The sequence below is a fragment of the Papilio machaon genome, chromosome 2 (genome assembly GCF_912999745.1).
Source record: "Papilio machaon chromosome 2, ilPapMach1.1, whole genome shotgun sequence".
NCBI lineage: Eukaryota > Metazoa > Arthropoda > Insecta > Lepidoptera > Papilionidae > Papilio > Papilio machaon.
In genome coordinates, this window is record NC_059987.1 from 5,612,027 (window position 1) to 5,627,148 (window position 15,122).

A 15,122-nucleotide genomic window follows, 5' to 3' on the forward strand; every position below is an offset into this window, starting at 1 on the left:
AATTTTCAGTCAAATCGATTCAGCCGTTCTTGAGTTATAAATAGTGTAACTAACAAGACTTTCTTTTATATATATAGCTAATTATATGTTAAAAATGTATGGTATCAATAAAAACTTTAATGTATATGTTTCACAATGTACTGACGGTGTAGTTCTACATTACTTTTCTATACTTATGCAAAATAAAGACTTGATTGGAAAGGAAGAACAGTCCTTAATGATTGGAGAACAGTTTGAAAATCATATCAATCTTTCTTTCATCACTCCCACTGAAGAAGGACCCTCTAATAACCTGAAACTACTTCACGCAGGCACCAGATTAACTATATGTAGGTTGAGATCATTTAAAATAATTTAATGTTTAATTCATAGCAACATATAATTGCTATGCAGAACTGTGTCCATAGCACCTTATGAGTAGGTACTGCAATGTTAATGCTTTCTGCGCTCCTTATGTTTTAGTTATCCTCGAGTCATTATTAATAGCATGACTTTAAAATACCCAAACCATTTTCCTAATTTTTGGATTATCTAATAAATTGTTTGTGAACATTTTAATGTTTTTGAATATTTAACTGGAAGAAAGTATAGTTAGTACCTCTACACCCACAAGTAATACTATGAAGGCGAAGGACAGAATACTGTAGAAGGCACTAGGGAAGGCCTATGTCCAGCAATGGGAAGACAAAAGCTGATGATGATGAGTAGTATTATTAATTCTTGCATAAGGAATATAAATTTGATAAAGGTAATCGACAGATTTTGGTGAATATCATGATCACGATCACTGAGCACTGAATTAGTTGTTACACTAAAGGGTAAGTAAAAAAAATAAAATCAGGAATCAGGTCAGTCATGAATCTAACAGCACATCAATTTTGTGATACGTATAACCAGAGGAAAACATTATTTTTTTCATTTTATTTCAAAATATGGTGACACAAATTTTTTCCTTACAAAACAGTACGCCAAATTTATTACGAATATTACATTAAGTTGTTACTTTGGTAATATGACTATAAAAATGTGTGTTATTCTTTTACTTACCCATCACCTGAACGCGGCAAATAGCACAGGTATCACATTCTACATCCCAACTCCACATAGCAACAGCATTCCACTTTTTGAGAGTAAACATTTTATCAGATTTTTGTCCTTCACCGTCCCCGCGATCTAATACTTCGCAATCTTCTCCCGACATTTTAGGAAAAAGCGGAAATTTAAAAAATACCTCAAATTATTTGTTTGTTGTAGAGTTTCTGTCAAAGTCAATCTGTCAAAACTTGTTTATATCATTTGGGTATGTTCCGATTTGAACTGCAAGCACTGCACAGTGCTATCACTGTAGAAAAATTCGTTCCGTTATGGTCTGCCAGTAAACTGCCGCAGTACCCTAGGGAAATATATGTCGTCATAAATCGCCGCCATATTCTACTGTGAGCACTGGCGTTTTCGAGGTAAGGTACTCGCAGTACTTTGATGACGTGATCAGTCAAAACCACTCGAGTACCTAACGTCTTATAAACAAAGCTACAGTTTAATCAGAAAATTTTAAAGTTCTGTAATTAGTTTGGATTAATAAACAAAACAATAAAACAATGGAAGAATTGCAAAAATTAACCTTATTAGACTGTGTTGAAAATGAAAAACATATTCTTTTTTATGAAAAAGTACTTACTTTTATTATATTATAAATTCAATTTACAGTTAATATTAAATAAAATATTTTTAATTTGACAGTACTCCAAAACAGTTTTTTTAATGTATACTAGAAAACTTGAATACACTCATTTGAATGCTGCGTCAAAAAATGCGGCTGACAGTATACGGGATTGCGTTCCGTTTTAAATCGTAACCAGTATAACTGGCTATAAAGGAACGGTTTCACAGTATACTGAATTGACGTCACACTGTACAGTGGTCGCAGTGCAAATCGGAACACACCCATCATTTAATTATTGAACCGTTTACGAAGAATGATACATAAGAATTAAATATTTTTACAATTATAATTGAAACTTCTTCGTTACTGAAAAAATACCTGTATTATACAATTTAATTTAAATAGGGAGAAAAACTGAAAGTAGGTGGCGTCAAAGTCAAAGTTTTAATACGTCGCGTCGTCCTCGCGAGTTTTTGGTAAAAATTACATTGTATTCTTTTTTGACTGTGCTAAAATTAATAAAGCGAAGCCGGATTGCATCCCCAGTTATAAAAGAACCACATTTTGCTGTAAATAATTAATTTGTTCTTAAAAAAACTATCTAGCACTATCTTTAAAATAATACTTTTTTTTTAATTTTTTGCCTGAAATTAAAGAAAGTCGTTAATATGAGTATAGTCCACAGAGTACTTTGCATATTTAGTATGTATTCTTTTTTGTTTTTTAAATATCTGCGGTATATTTAGTTTTACAATTTTACAGTCTATGTTTTACAGTTTTACTCTTGGTCATGCTGACGTATATAGTAAGCAAAAGGCAGTTTTTCTAATCGGCGTGAAAAAAAAGTTTCCCGTGGTAAATTTAAAATGACGGTACCATGGTTTATTCTGTAAAATCTAAAACAGATTTCAAACCCTGTACCTCGTAGCTAAGGTTCTTTAAAAAGTAAACTCAAACAATAGTTTCGTAACAAGTCGGAAAGTGTAAAATTGAAGATTTTTTATGAAATAAAACTAAAATATTTTATACACTTTTAATTCTTCGATCACAACGAAAACACTAAACATAGGTACCTATAATTGAAATTACTTATTTTTTTAAATTTGCTCACCCTGTTACTTAGTATGCTTAAATTACGAATGCAAATATATTATGTTTTTTTATTTTAACTCTTCCTAAAATCCAGTGCCAAATTAAGCTGCTGGCTTTGTATCAAAAAATTTATAGTACATAATATATTATTTAAACAGAAGTAGGGAGAAGAGATAGAGTAAAGGGTGACATGTCTTTTTTAATATGTAGTTTGCTTGTCGGTTCTCTTTGTTGTACCGAATGTTGCTCTATGACCAAAGATTTTGTTTGATACATTCGTTTCCAATCTTCATATTGGATATGTTTTTTCATACAAACTTATAAAAAATTTAGACTGGAACCATAGCAATCAGTGAACACAAAGTTTACAAATAAGTTTACTAATGCCAATAGTTTGATTTATATTGCTCATAGACATGCCTAAAGGTATAAATCTATGAACAGTTTTAGCAACATACTATTTACATTTAGGTATAAATCTACGATACTGTTCTTATCCTTCTAAATTACATGTCAGAAATAATTTTAGGTGGTATAGAATTTATCACATAACTAAATGTATGTATAAAAAATGAAAAGTAAATGCATACCTATTGTCACATTAAACTATGACTAAGTTTTATTCGTGTTACATAATGTAACAAAAATTCTTACTGAATACATTTATTAATAAACTAGTGGGAACTAAATAAGTTGTACAATATTACTGACAGCAATAACCCTACGCTAACTCCTAGGGAGGCTGCACTGCTGAAGCAGCCGAACTCCTCAATTTGAACCTGGTATCTCACGTTGTAAGGAAATCTGCAGGCGTTTTCTGAAAAAGAAGATTTTTATGATCACGCAACATAATAAATCAACAATTTTCATCATTTTAGCTTAAATATGTGATTTTTTAGCAGTGAATATTTTGTTTTTGTAAGTACTAGAACATTTTTACGATGAGTTCTATTAAGACTGAACTGAATAAAATCTTCTTACCCGTACAGACAGCGCTTAGCGATGTTGAAGCCGTGACTGATGATTGAACGGAAATATAATAGAATGGACAAGAATTAATGGTCCAATATCCTTCGCAGGGGTTCTGAAGACCTATTTCTACATTTCCTGTTGTAGCTAAAGTTTGACAGGTGACTGCACCTTCATCGAGACCGGACAGGGTAGCATTTTGTCTGAAAATGTATAGAGTATAATAATATATATTAATACATTTTTTTCTTAAAAGTTAAAGTTTTGACACTTTCTTTTTTTAAGAAAACTTAACAAAATTGGATAGAAAGATTACCTGGGTTGTGCTGTGGCCCGAGAATAGCAAACAATCAAGCTTCCACTTCCGACGCCGCTGCGTGAAATGCGAACTCTTCTGTTGCCATTGTTCTGATAGAAATAATTCGGGCTTATGGCATAGTAATTGATGAATCCGGGTTCTACGAAATCTTCGAACTGTCTAGTACCTGAAGTCGAGTCTGAGGGATATGTTGAGCCGCAAGTTGGATTTATAATCCTTCTGCCAACTAAAATTATTTTATTGCTGTTAATGGACAATGACTAATTATAGACGTTGCTATCCGCTATTTTTAGTAACAATAAATTAGAGCATATCGTCATGTTTACCTTGAGCAATCCTGTCGAGTACTGGGTTCATGGTGATTTCAACATTCGTTCCTTCAGTATTCAAAGATACAGTTTTAATGTCATTATGCACGTCCCGTACCATACTCCATAAATTATCAAACTGATTCGTTGCAGTTGCAAAAAGAATCCTTAGGTCTGTAATGAGAATTTATGTGATGAATTTCGCTTAGCTTGTTTGTTGTTATTGATTTGTTCTTTAATAAAAAATAATCTTTACCGGGAACCGTTTCATTTAGAATTCTAGCTTGATCTAAGGCATTTTGTGTGATTTGTATGTTTCCACTGCTCAATAGGAACAGTAGAACTGACGAGTTTCCTCCTACGTAGTTTGCTGTTCTCTCATTTTCTAATTCATTGTGCATCATTATTCGTATATTTGTCAAAGATGTTTCCATATTCACTCCTGAGAGTACTGTGGAATGAACAAATATGTCAATAATTTTATTAGCACAAAAATAATAAAACTATGGAATAGCAAGTACTTACAAGACTGATGCCGTACTAAAGTATAGTTGGTATGGAAATCAGATATTGAGAAGGTTTTGTTGACAATGACGCTGCCGTCGAAAGCGCTCAATAGTGTTACACTGGAGCCGTATTTGCTGACTTCGATGTTGTCGAGGAGATAGGATATCGCAGGGTAGACGGCTTGGAATTGCCACACGGCGTCGAGTACTATGTACAAGTTGGTCTTGAGGCGATAGTCTACTGAGGTGGCTTCCGTCGTGACGCAGTTCAGGTCGTTTAAGTTGTTTGCTAAAATAAACATTTACAAATTGTAAGTATAATACATATTGTATATAGATATCGGGTTCCTGAGATTTGTCTTGTCAAAAAATTAAAAAGTAACCATTAGCTTAACTAGTTAAACCAATTTTTATGTAAGAGAAGAGCCGATACAGAATAAAAACGAAAACTATTTTAAGCTTACAAGCGTATGTCTGGAAGTTAGTGACAGCGCTGTTAACGAGGTCTTCCATCCCGCCGGTGATTGTTCCCCTAAGAGGTATATTGGTGTCTAGCGCCGCGGCAAACGTGTAGGTCTCCGATGCCAAATTGGTCGCCGTAATGTACTGCTGACTCAGTGCCTGACGGTTGCATGCACGGAGGTTGGAGTTGTAAACTCCATTCTGAAGTAAAAAGATGGTTAATTATTTTAAATAACGTAGCAAGTAAAAAGTTAAAAATTCAACTAAATTTATGTGAAATAAGAAATCTTTGAAACATAAACCGGATCTAAGGTTTTTTGGAATCCACAGTAATTTTCAGTTGTTTATCTCTGGTTAATAGATAAAGAGATTTTTCTCCACAGGTCGACTTACCCTTGGGGTATAATACATATCCAGTAGCTGTGACAACTTCAGTGTATTTGAAGCGCTTAGTACTGAGGACAGAACTGTGCCGAGGACGAATCCATCGATATCTCCCCGTATCTCCGGGTCTGTCATCTCGACATTGATACGGCTGTGTAGCATGTAGTACCTGGTCGCTTGCGAACTGTTCCAATTTCCTGCAGTACCGATAGATATTGATGGATTGCCTCTTTCTGTCCCTTGGATCAGCACTGCTTCCGCTAAATCACCTGAAATATAATTTTAAATAAATGATAATATACCTATATCAAATTGCATTATAGAATACGAAAAGCCGGTTACGTTAGTATCATACCTGATAGCGTAGCTGGGTAGATAGAGGTGACACTCTGTTGCACATTGTTATAGTTGAGGAAACTGCTTTTAGCTAGTTCGAGAACTGGCACTTGTTGCAGTTCAGCTCCGGCCGCTATGCCAGCTATAAGGTGTCCTGCGGAAACTGCTCCCCAGCGGGTGTTCACCACTCCGCCGAGTAACGGACAGGTACTCTGCCCCAACACTTGACGTTCGGACTTCACATCACCAAAGCCTGCGTACTCAACGTCGTCCTTCGGATTGTGATGTCTCATGTGACCATTTTTGTTTGCAGCTTTTCTGAAAGTTAAATGGTTTTAACTGACTACAAATATCCGGGCAAATATATCTTTATGGCATGGGCAAATGAATCTAAAAAAAGCGAGAACTATATCTTTATGGTATTCGAAATTGTGTAATAAGTGATAAAAATGTGTTCAAATACTTACAACGTTGCTAAATCAATAATTTCAACGTCATCTTCGACGAGGGTGACGTCCCTCGCAGTCCGCAGAGCGCGATACTGAGACAACTGGTTGCAGCTGTTCTCATTACCTCGCAAGCGAGCGTCCACTGTTGTAGAGAGCATGTGGTGAAGAGCGCACTAAACAAAAATAATATTAGAAAATGAAATTACTCAATAACTCCTATTAGGAAGTATTTATATTATTAGGAACTAGCTTTTTCCCGCGACTCTGTCCGCGCGGAATAAAAAAATAATAGAAAACGGGGTAAAAATTATCCTATGTCCGTTTCCTGGTTCTAAGCTACCTGCCCACCAATTTTCAGTTAAATCGATTCAGCCGTTCTTGAGTTATAAATGGTGTAACTAACACAACTTTCTTTTATATATTAACGATCAAAATGAGTATTGCTAATATTCTTTTGAGATATATCTTTACCGAATAATTTGCTATAATATTAAATATAATGGGTATACTACCTTTAATTCGGAGTTAACTGTAGTGTTGCTAAGCGTTTGCAAGTTCCCAGGAATAATTCTTGTCAGTAATAACCTATGTCTGTAAAATGAATGGAAGGTAGGTGCGAAAGGAAGAATTGTTGAGGCCGCGCCTAAGTTCACCTCGGGCTGATGGAATTCGATACCATCTTGTCTGTACCTGAAATATTATTTATGGTAATATTAGAGCATATTTCTTGTCCCCTGAATTATAAAAAACTCATTTCTATTTACTTCAAAGTGGTTGAAATAAATCAGTTATAGAGCGGAGGCAGACATCAGGAATATTATGCAAGGAATCTATGGTTTTCCGTTGTACAAGTCCCGGCATCCTGTATACGCTAAATTTCTTTACTTACGTATGAAGTAGGAGAACAGCGAGTTGTCTCAAGTCGACGTTTATGTTAGGGTTGTCCTCTATCTTGCGGATGACGTCGATAAGTACGGGCATGGTGGTTGGCGGTAAGTTGTTCCTGTCCACTAGTTGGGGCACTGTGTAGCATTCCCTCAGATCTGGTGCAAGGCTGGACTGAGCTGTCAGCTGTGCTCGGCCGCATGGTATTGCGATTAGAACCACCGCAAACCAGTACATTGTTATATCTGGAATAATTTACGAACATGTGCTTAAAGGTGCATGTAGTTGTTGTAATTCTTTGTTATGATTGAAAGTTCCAACATCGTTTGCTGACGCATCACAATTATGGACTAATCTTTTATTATATCTAATTCCACTTTAAATGACAACATGACGTCATAGGGTTTGTTTATTCACTTATATAAATGGATGCTTAGCATAGCAAAAATACAACAAATAACAAATCGCTGAACAAAAAAGAGAACAATTCTTTTAAAAGTGGATAGTAATGGTTTAGATAGAAGTGAAATGTACTCTATTAGTTATAAATGTGCATTTTTTATTACAATTATCTTGCATTACACGTAATCCAGCAAACAAAACTGATACGATAACTTAAATCAATGACTGTTTCAATGGAATTTGTAATAACAATATGTTATCATTAAGAACAAGGTGTGCCCGAGGAAATATTGGATTGAAGGTTTCAAATTTCTGGTACAATTTCTGTTTACAAATGTTCAAATTAAATAATTGGAAAAAAAATATATATATATAATAGATATTTTCTTTACTTCTTAAAGGTTGTTTCCGTAGTAGGTTTTTAGATATTTATTTGCTTTTTGTTTGGATATGAAATGATCACGAAAAGTCACAATTTAGTTGTAAATATAGAGATGACGAATGATTTTCACCTGTCTCCTGTTATCGGAAAAACTTATCTAAATTTGTTGAAAATTAAGTGAAAGAAATCATATATGAAAACAAATAATTTTTGTGCTCAATTTCTAAATAAAAAAGTTAAATTTTTAGAGTTGTTTAAGGACAGCTCTCACACTTACTATTGTCCGTGTTGGATTTCTTGTTTACATTTAATTTCGTTTGTAGAAGTACTTATACTATTTGCCTAGATAACAGTTGTCTAATCCAATAGAACTGATAGTAAATTTCGAACTAAAAGTGTGTCATCCGTATCAAGGATTTTTTGGTACGCTTCAGAATTTTATTTTGAGATACGTAGTATTTTTTGGTTTGTATGTTTGTAACTATTGAAAATACAATGTTAGTGGTACAAGAATAAGTTACTAAATGTTTAATAAATATAAAACTAAATCATTAACAAGTGTTTACTATAACTATTCTTTTCAGTGGCTTACGTTTTCTTAAGTTAAGCAAACACTTTAAATATCCAAAGTTAAGTTTAAGTATACAAACTTCAGAAGAGACTTGCTCTATCAAAGATTGAATTAATCTAAGTAAATCTTAGTTATTCAAGCTTAAGACTATTATATAGCCATTTTAAAATGTGGCTGTCCAAGTGACAGTATTGTATTAGAAAAAAAAAATGTAAATAATTTAACACGACTTAACTGTGGCTAGTTTTGTGATCAGAGTTTAAGCCCATGTAAAGGATAAGTTTAGCATAAAGAAGAAAAATAATGCATTGTAAAAAAAATCGATAACCTTGTTTTTCGATGATGTTATCAGTTTGTATCCGCTTTCACTTTTGTCACTTGTCACTTTCTTCAACCTACGCACAATAAGGGCATGTCCACTTTAAAAGTTAATTATCAAATACAATAGAATAATTATTGAGCAAAGCACAGTAAATTCGGTCGCGCCCAACGTGTACCTAAGAGAGACTTGTAAAATAAAGGGCAACAGTTTTCACGATAAGATAATAAAAGCAGGTCTAGATAAATTCGTACCGGCGATAGCCGCGCGTTGTTATCTCGCATTATATCTGTTTTTTACTCGCGATTATGGCGATAGTGTTGATTGTGGTGAAATCATTGAACGCATATGGTTTCTGGAAAGCTTAATTAGATTCGGGAACTCAGTTTATATTGCAATCACGACTAAAAAAGGCATAGCATTTTTAGCTGTAATAATATAGATAGAAACCATTTTTATACTCAAAAAGTTCCGGCTGTTTAAATATACAACTTTTTATGTACGTTGTGGTTACATACATAAAAAGTTAATAACCAACCAACCATAACCATCATAAACAATGGCCAAAGCGTAAATGGTTGAAAGGTTAACCTTTATAACTTTTGTTGTACATAATAACATTTCTCCAAATGTTGGATCCTACTTTGATTGATAACCTATTGAGCTAAAAAGGTCTTAAATGAAACTGTTTGCTTTGTAAAAAATATTAAAACGCTATTATTTACAAGAAATAAAGGAATTTATTAAAATGCATACTCTCCAACACCATAATCAAGAGTTCAATTTGCCGCAATAGGGTATTGTTTGATTCCACAAAAATATCGACGAGGATGGGATTCGAACCCACGCGTGCAGAGCACATTGGATTAGCAGTCCAACGCCTTAACCACTCGGCCACCTCGTCATGTACCTATGTCGTAATATTTACCATTTGGTTAATACAAAGGCTACTTAATCATACAAAATGCTTAAATTAATTCAATTTTTAAACAAGTTTGTTTTTCATTTAACAACTTTAATGAATAACTTGAAATGAAACATAAAACAAGAACTATTATTGTGAACTCTAGTTTTGATTTCTTAAAATAATAAATTATGGTATTTTTAAACTAACTTTGAGCAATTACAAGCTTGATAAAAATAAATCAACAGATGATGTTCCATCTATTGTTGAATCAGTATCGTAATGATGTAAAGCGACATCTAGTGAGTGAAAAATTATTATTTTTTAACATTTCACCAATAGATGGCGCTTTTAAAACACACTGTTCCACGAACTTTTTTTTCCTATCGGAGGAAAATCTTCAAAAAGGAACCCTGCCTTTTCGGGGTTTTTATCAGATTACTACTCATTAAAACCCCCTCGATGACCATCCTTAAGTGAGACTACGTGGGTCCCAGGATCTCCATTGGAACGCAAAGGGGCGCAGTTTCACGATCTACACATAAAAATATTTTTATTGTTTTACATCAATTATTATATTTATATTGCGTTTAAAAAAATACTGAACAATTCCAGTGACACTTTAACCGGTTGGTAGGTTTAGTTCCCACCATACACATTAGTGAATATGCTTGTGCGCCGAAGTCATGTGTGTGGGATAAAGCGAGGGAGATGATAATAACTTAAATTTTAAAATAAAACTTAGTAAATTAAATAGCTTTTTTTGAAATTGAAATACAATGAAATCGGAATACTGCGATATCGGATTACAAAGTGGATAGCGATCGAACTTTATTTATTTGTTGTAAAATCACGTGTTATTTATTTAATTAAAAACCATATTCAATGAAGCCACAGGTCATTGGTTCATCTAGTGCTGGCTTATACCTTTCGTTTAAATTAATTAATTAACCCGGGAAAGGGGCCGTGCGTGTATAAGAAAGCAATCTAGATTTGCCTTCATTTTTAAATTCTAGTTGTGTTAGTTATCAATTAACTTATTATTATTGTATTATTTAATTATTGTACAATAGTATTATTATGTTTTTACTTAACCATTCTTAACATGCGAATTTTAATATTTTCGTACTACGTTACCATGACCGTTATTTGATACCAACAATGTTTTTTATATATATAATAGTAATATCTTTTATCAGTTATTATTACAAATAGTTTACAGGAAGATGTCCGTGACTCCCTCGCCTGTAATCTCGTTAGCCGCTAGTTGCAACAGCCACCTCTCCTCTCTGCTCTTCGCCTTGATTACGTTCAAATTAAATTCACAGCGACGTTTTAATTTTCCACCGTTTAGCTTTTAATTTTTAATCGTTTGTTGAAGATAAATCTTACACTGACTGTTACAAAATTTTACAATTTATGAATATTTTTACTGTTAACATTTGAAAATGTTTTAGATAGTACATGAAAGTTTAATATTAGAATAATTGGTATTTCATTGAAAACATATATATGTATTGAGAACATCCTTCTTTTTTGATGTCTTGAAAATTATTTTTTTATCAAATTATTATCTTTTTTTATATAAGAGAAGGGGGCAAACGAGCAGCGGGAACACCAAGATGTTCATCGACGCCTATGGACATCTGCAATACCAGAGGAATCACAGATGCGTTGCCGGCCTTTTAGAGATCATGTTACCTTAATTCCAAACAGTATTTATACAGTCGACACCGAGTACGTATATAACTGAAGTTAATATAAGAAACTATAAATGACTATAATTCCACGCATTCTAGCCCACATTACGTATTGTCTGCGATTGATATTAACCCCGACAATTTAACAATGTTCCGGGCACGGAGGAGCGTGCAGTTCGCTTCGTCTAGACTAGACAATCCATCCCTCTCTTGTTTGCTGCATTACATTGATTTGTTCGATACCGCTTCCTATATTTGCATAGAAATACTTGATGAAATTACTTTTACATATTACTAAAAGCTAGTAACTTAAACAGGCAGGTATACGTATACCTACAATTCTAACTTTTTTTTTTTTAATTTATTTATTTATATTAAACAGGGTACAAAATACGAAGTTAAAATAAAAGAGTCTATAAACCCATCGTGGGTTTGTCCAGACACTTTGGTACTACGCTATGAAATGTAACAGAAGGTAAGTTTTTTTTTTAACAGCAACTAAGTGAAATCGCTCATACGAGTACAGTCCTATACAGGACTTATCATGCACTTTTATCGTTTATAAGACTTTTTAACATCACTTTTTATCTCAGAATGTGAGATTAATTCAAATATAATAATAAATATTCAGAATGTAACATTATACAGCGGTTATTAGAAACTGTTCGAAGGATTTCGATTAAAACAAACAGGAACGAGCGCAATCCTTTATCCTATCCGTACCTGTCTGCTAGAATATCCAACACGAATTAATTGCGCTGGAAGCTGAATTTAATTACCAACCTCTAGTTGATACACGTCAAGTCCAATTGTTTAGCTTTATATTCTGGTATTTTATTGTGCTTTTTTTTAGTTAGAAAAAATAACCTTTAATCAGTTTTCATAGAGCTTTATATATTGACTAGTTGTTGCCCAAGAATCCGTCCACGAGGAATTATAAAAAACTTAATTAGTAGAATATGTGTTCTTCCAGAATATGCAGCCGATCTGGAGATACATACATCCATCCAAACATTCGTATTTATAACATTAGTAAGAAGGCCGTCCATTTTCGTCTTCGATTAATGGTTTTCCGAATATTTTGACACTTCTGCTGCTGCAGGTTAATGCTATTCAGCATGTTATTTGTAAGGTAAGCATATGATGTAATAAACCAAGAATCGATAAAATTTTATTTACCTTTAGTTAACCCGCTGCCACTGATATATCTGAATTCACCTCCTTCTTACGCATATCGTCTTTCACACAATCCATCCATAATTTCTTCCACCCTAATTGCCAATTATACCTCTATAAAAATATAACTGTTCAATATTCCAAGGGTCAGGTAGAAAAATATTGAAGTGATCGGCGAGCGCCTGGCTAATTGTGAACGTGATCTATCGCCCGCTAGGAAACTGATGGGAACGTGTCCGTTCTGTTTGATTTACTAATTGTCTTGTATCCACCTAAAAACTTTTATTTAGTTAAAAAATCCTCTAACATTTGTAAATAATTATTTGAAAACGGATTACCTGTCTCAGAGTGGTCAATTGGTTCGTCGTTAGATTTTGTATGAACTATATACTACTATACTAATATTTGATTATTTTACTGTTGGGCAAAAAAAATTTTTTTTTCATAAAATCCTTTTTAATATTTAATATAATTCCGCTGCTATGTTAGATTCTTCGTTTAAATCCAGCTGGTAATTTTATTTTGGTAAAGGAAAAATCTGTAAAAAAGGAAAATAAACGTTCAACCTGCTCTATTATTTGTCGAACTGTAACGAGCGCTATTCTTTACCCGTCGTTGAAATTGAAAATCAAGAATTAATTGCGACTAACTCGGCTTTCAATTAATGCTTTCAACTTGATAAATGTACCAAATCTCTTACATATATTTTACACTTCTTATACTTGCTTCAAAATTAACTTACAACAGCGTCAACAAATGCCTGTAACTTATAAATTTTTGTCGACTAAAATTGCTACTAAAAATACTAGGAACTTTAGTAGATTTAGTGACTAATGCTGTGCTAACGAAGATTACATTACCAATGTTTATGATCACAATAATTAATACAGAAAATAATATAATTGTGAACTTTATTTGTATATTTAAAATTTTCTCTGATTGCCACTTCCAATATTTATAAAAAAGATCGAGATAAACAAGTAGCTGGCTTTTATGGAAAAGAAAAGAAAATGCAGAGTGCAGACAGACGCGACGAGACTTCGGCTGTACGTCGCGGTGGCGGGGGAGAGTTCATAGTTCCCTCCCGCAGCGACGAGACCGCGCCGTTGTTGAAATATTTTCAATTTACAAATATTTTTTTTACTTACATACAAATTGATACTACTTAAGCTGAATATTTTCAAGGCTAAATCTTATTTATAAAGAATGTTATTTATATATTTTTTTCTTCGGAATTAAAATAACCTTTGTTTTCAGAGGGGAACGCTTCATGCATACACTAAACCCCTCTGTTCCTGCTACGCATGGTGGCGGGGCCACGGGCACGCTTGCGCTTTCGTCCGCGAAACAGCTCCCACTATGGGGGTGGCCTACCTCCAGCCTCAGGTGACGAATCTCCCCGTATCCACCACCTTAAATTAAATTAACCTACAAAGTCAAAGATGATAACTGAAACGATCTTTCCTATAAAAAAAACTTTGCTAAATGAATGTAAGAATTTAGGCCAGATTAATATTGTAAATTAAGGTATTCCGTGGCGCCCCACATAATGGCCTTGAGGGAACAGAGAGGTTTAGTGGGTATGCTCCCATTCGGGGATAGAATCTCAGATACATAACTACAGTGCCTGCCCCGAGGCACGGAGTATGCGTAAACCATTCCCCTCTGAAAATAAGAAAAAAAGGTTAATATTGTAGGTTAAGGTTGTATTTCCCCTAACTTGGGGTAGGCTCCGAGCCCCTGAGTGGGGACGTATAGTGAGCTGATGATGATGATGATGATGATGATTGCACAACTACATCCTGTCGCAAGCGTTAATATTACTTAAAGGTCTCCACAAAAACATTCTATAACTAATAAACCTATAGGAATTTCCGATGTTCTAACAAAGATTTCTTCGAAGCCACACGGATGGCCGCACATATCAATGTAATGCAACGTGAAACCAGTGAAAGGGAAGGATTGTCTAGTCTAGACTATACGAGACTGTTGCCAGCCGAACGGAGATCGGATCTTTGACACTGCCAAATTGAGCGGGTGGAATATAATCTGTGACGAGACGGACGAACAGTGCAAGTCCAGTTGATTGATTTTTTTTATATGCGTATCTGTAGAATAAGACATTATAATTTTAACTATTGACATAAAAAAATCAACTCCTGTTGAAATATTTTATTTGAGTACCTTAAATGATTCGTTCTTAAATAACTCGACTTCATGAAACTGTATAAACTGCAAACCGTAAAATTTTGCCGCAAGCTTAATTCACCTATCCTTTTATTTTGATCACCAGAC

At 34.0% G+C, this 15,122-nt stretch overlaps 2 protein-coding genes and 1 non-coding gene across 4 annotated transcripts in view; all 3 read right to left on the bottom strand.

The window, feature by feature from the left end:
• Positions 1-1,288, bottom strand: part of LOC106709049 (RING-box protein 2) — a 34,886-nt gene extending 33,598 nt beyond the window's left edge. The window contains exon 1 of the mRNA XM_014500707.2: positions 1,048-1,288. Coding sequence (XP_014356193.1) covers positions 1,048-1,201 — 154 coding nt within the window. The 5' untranslated portion in view covers positions 1,202-1,288. The remainder of the gene's footprint in view (positions 1-1,047) is intronic.
• A 1,559-nt stretch (positions 1,289-2,847) lies between these two features.
• Positions 2,848-9,253, bottom strand: LOC106709088. 2 transcript variants are annotated; one of them, XM_014500784.2, is made up of 13 exons: positions 9,057-9,253; positions 7,378-7,618; positions 7,001-7,178; positions 6,507-6,661; positions 6,059-6,357; positions 5,713-5,972; positions 5,322-5,520; positions 4,877-5,146; positions 4,608-4,802; positions 4,370-4,525; positions 4,041-4,269; positions 3,737-3,927; positions 2,848-3,572 (listed from the first exon to the last, which is right to left on the bottom strand). In XM_014500784.2, exons 2-13 carry the CDS (start codon positions 7,608-7,610, stop codon positions 3,430-3,432), a joined length of 2,508 nt encoding a protein of 835 aa, XP_014356270.2. In that variant the 5' UTR covers positions 7,611-7,618; positions 9,057-9,253; the 3' UTR covers positions 2,848-3,429. The 2 variants fall into 2 exon arrangements, with proteins under 2 accessions (XP_014356270.2, XP_014356268.2); XM_014500782.2 differs by lacking the exon at positions 9,057-9,253 and adding an exon at positions 8,435-8,527.
• Positions 9,254-9,869: 616 nt separating this feature from the next.
• On the bottom strand, positions 9,870-9,951 carry Trnas-gcu. Its single transcript has one exon. It is a non-coding gene; the product is annotated as a tRNA-Ser (tRNA).
• Between the last annotated feature and the right edge of the window lie 5,171 nt (positions 9,952-15,122).

Coding starts and splice junctions, on each gene's coding strand:
- LOC106709088 (XM_014500784.2), bottom strand. CDS start 7,610: ATGTACTGGTTTGCGGTGGTTCTAATCGCAATACCATGCGGCCGAGCA. Junction 6,662..7,000: donor CAGTTAACTCCGAATTAAAG/GTAGTATACCCA, acceptor ATTTTTGTTTAG/TGCGCTCTTCACCACATGCT. Junction 3,573..3,736: donor GCTAAGCGCTGTCTGTACGG/GTAAGAAGATTT, acceptor CTTCTTTTTCAG/AAAACGCCTGCAGATTTCCT.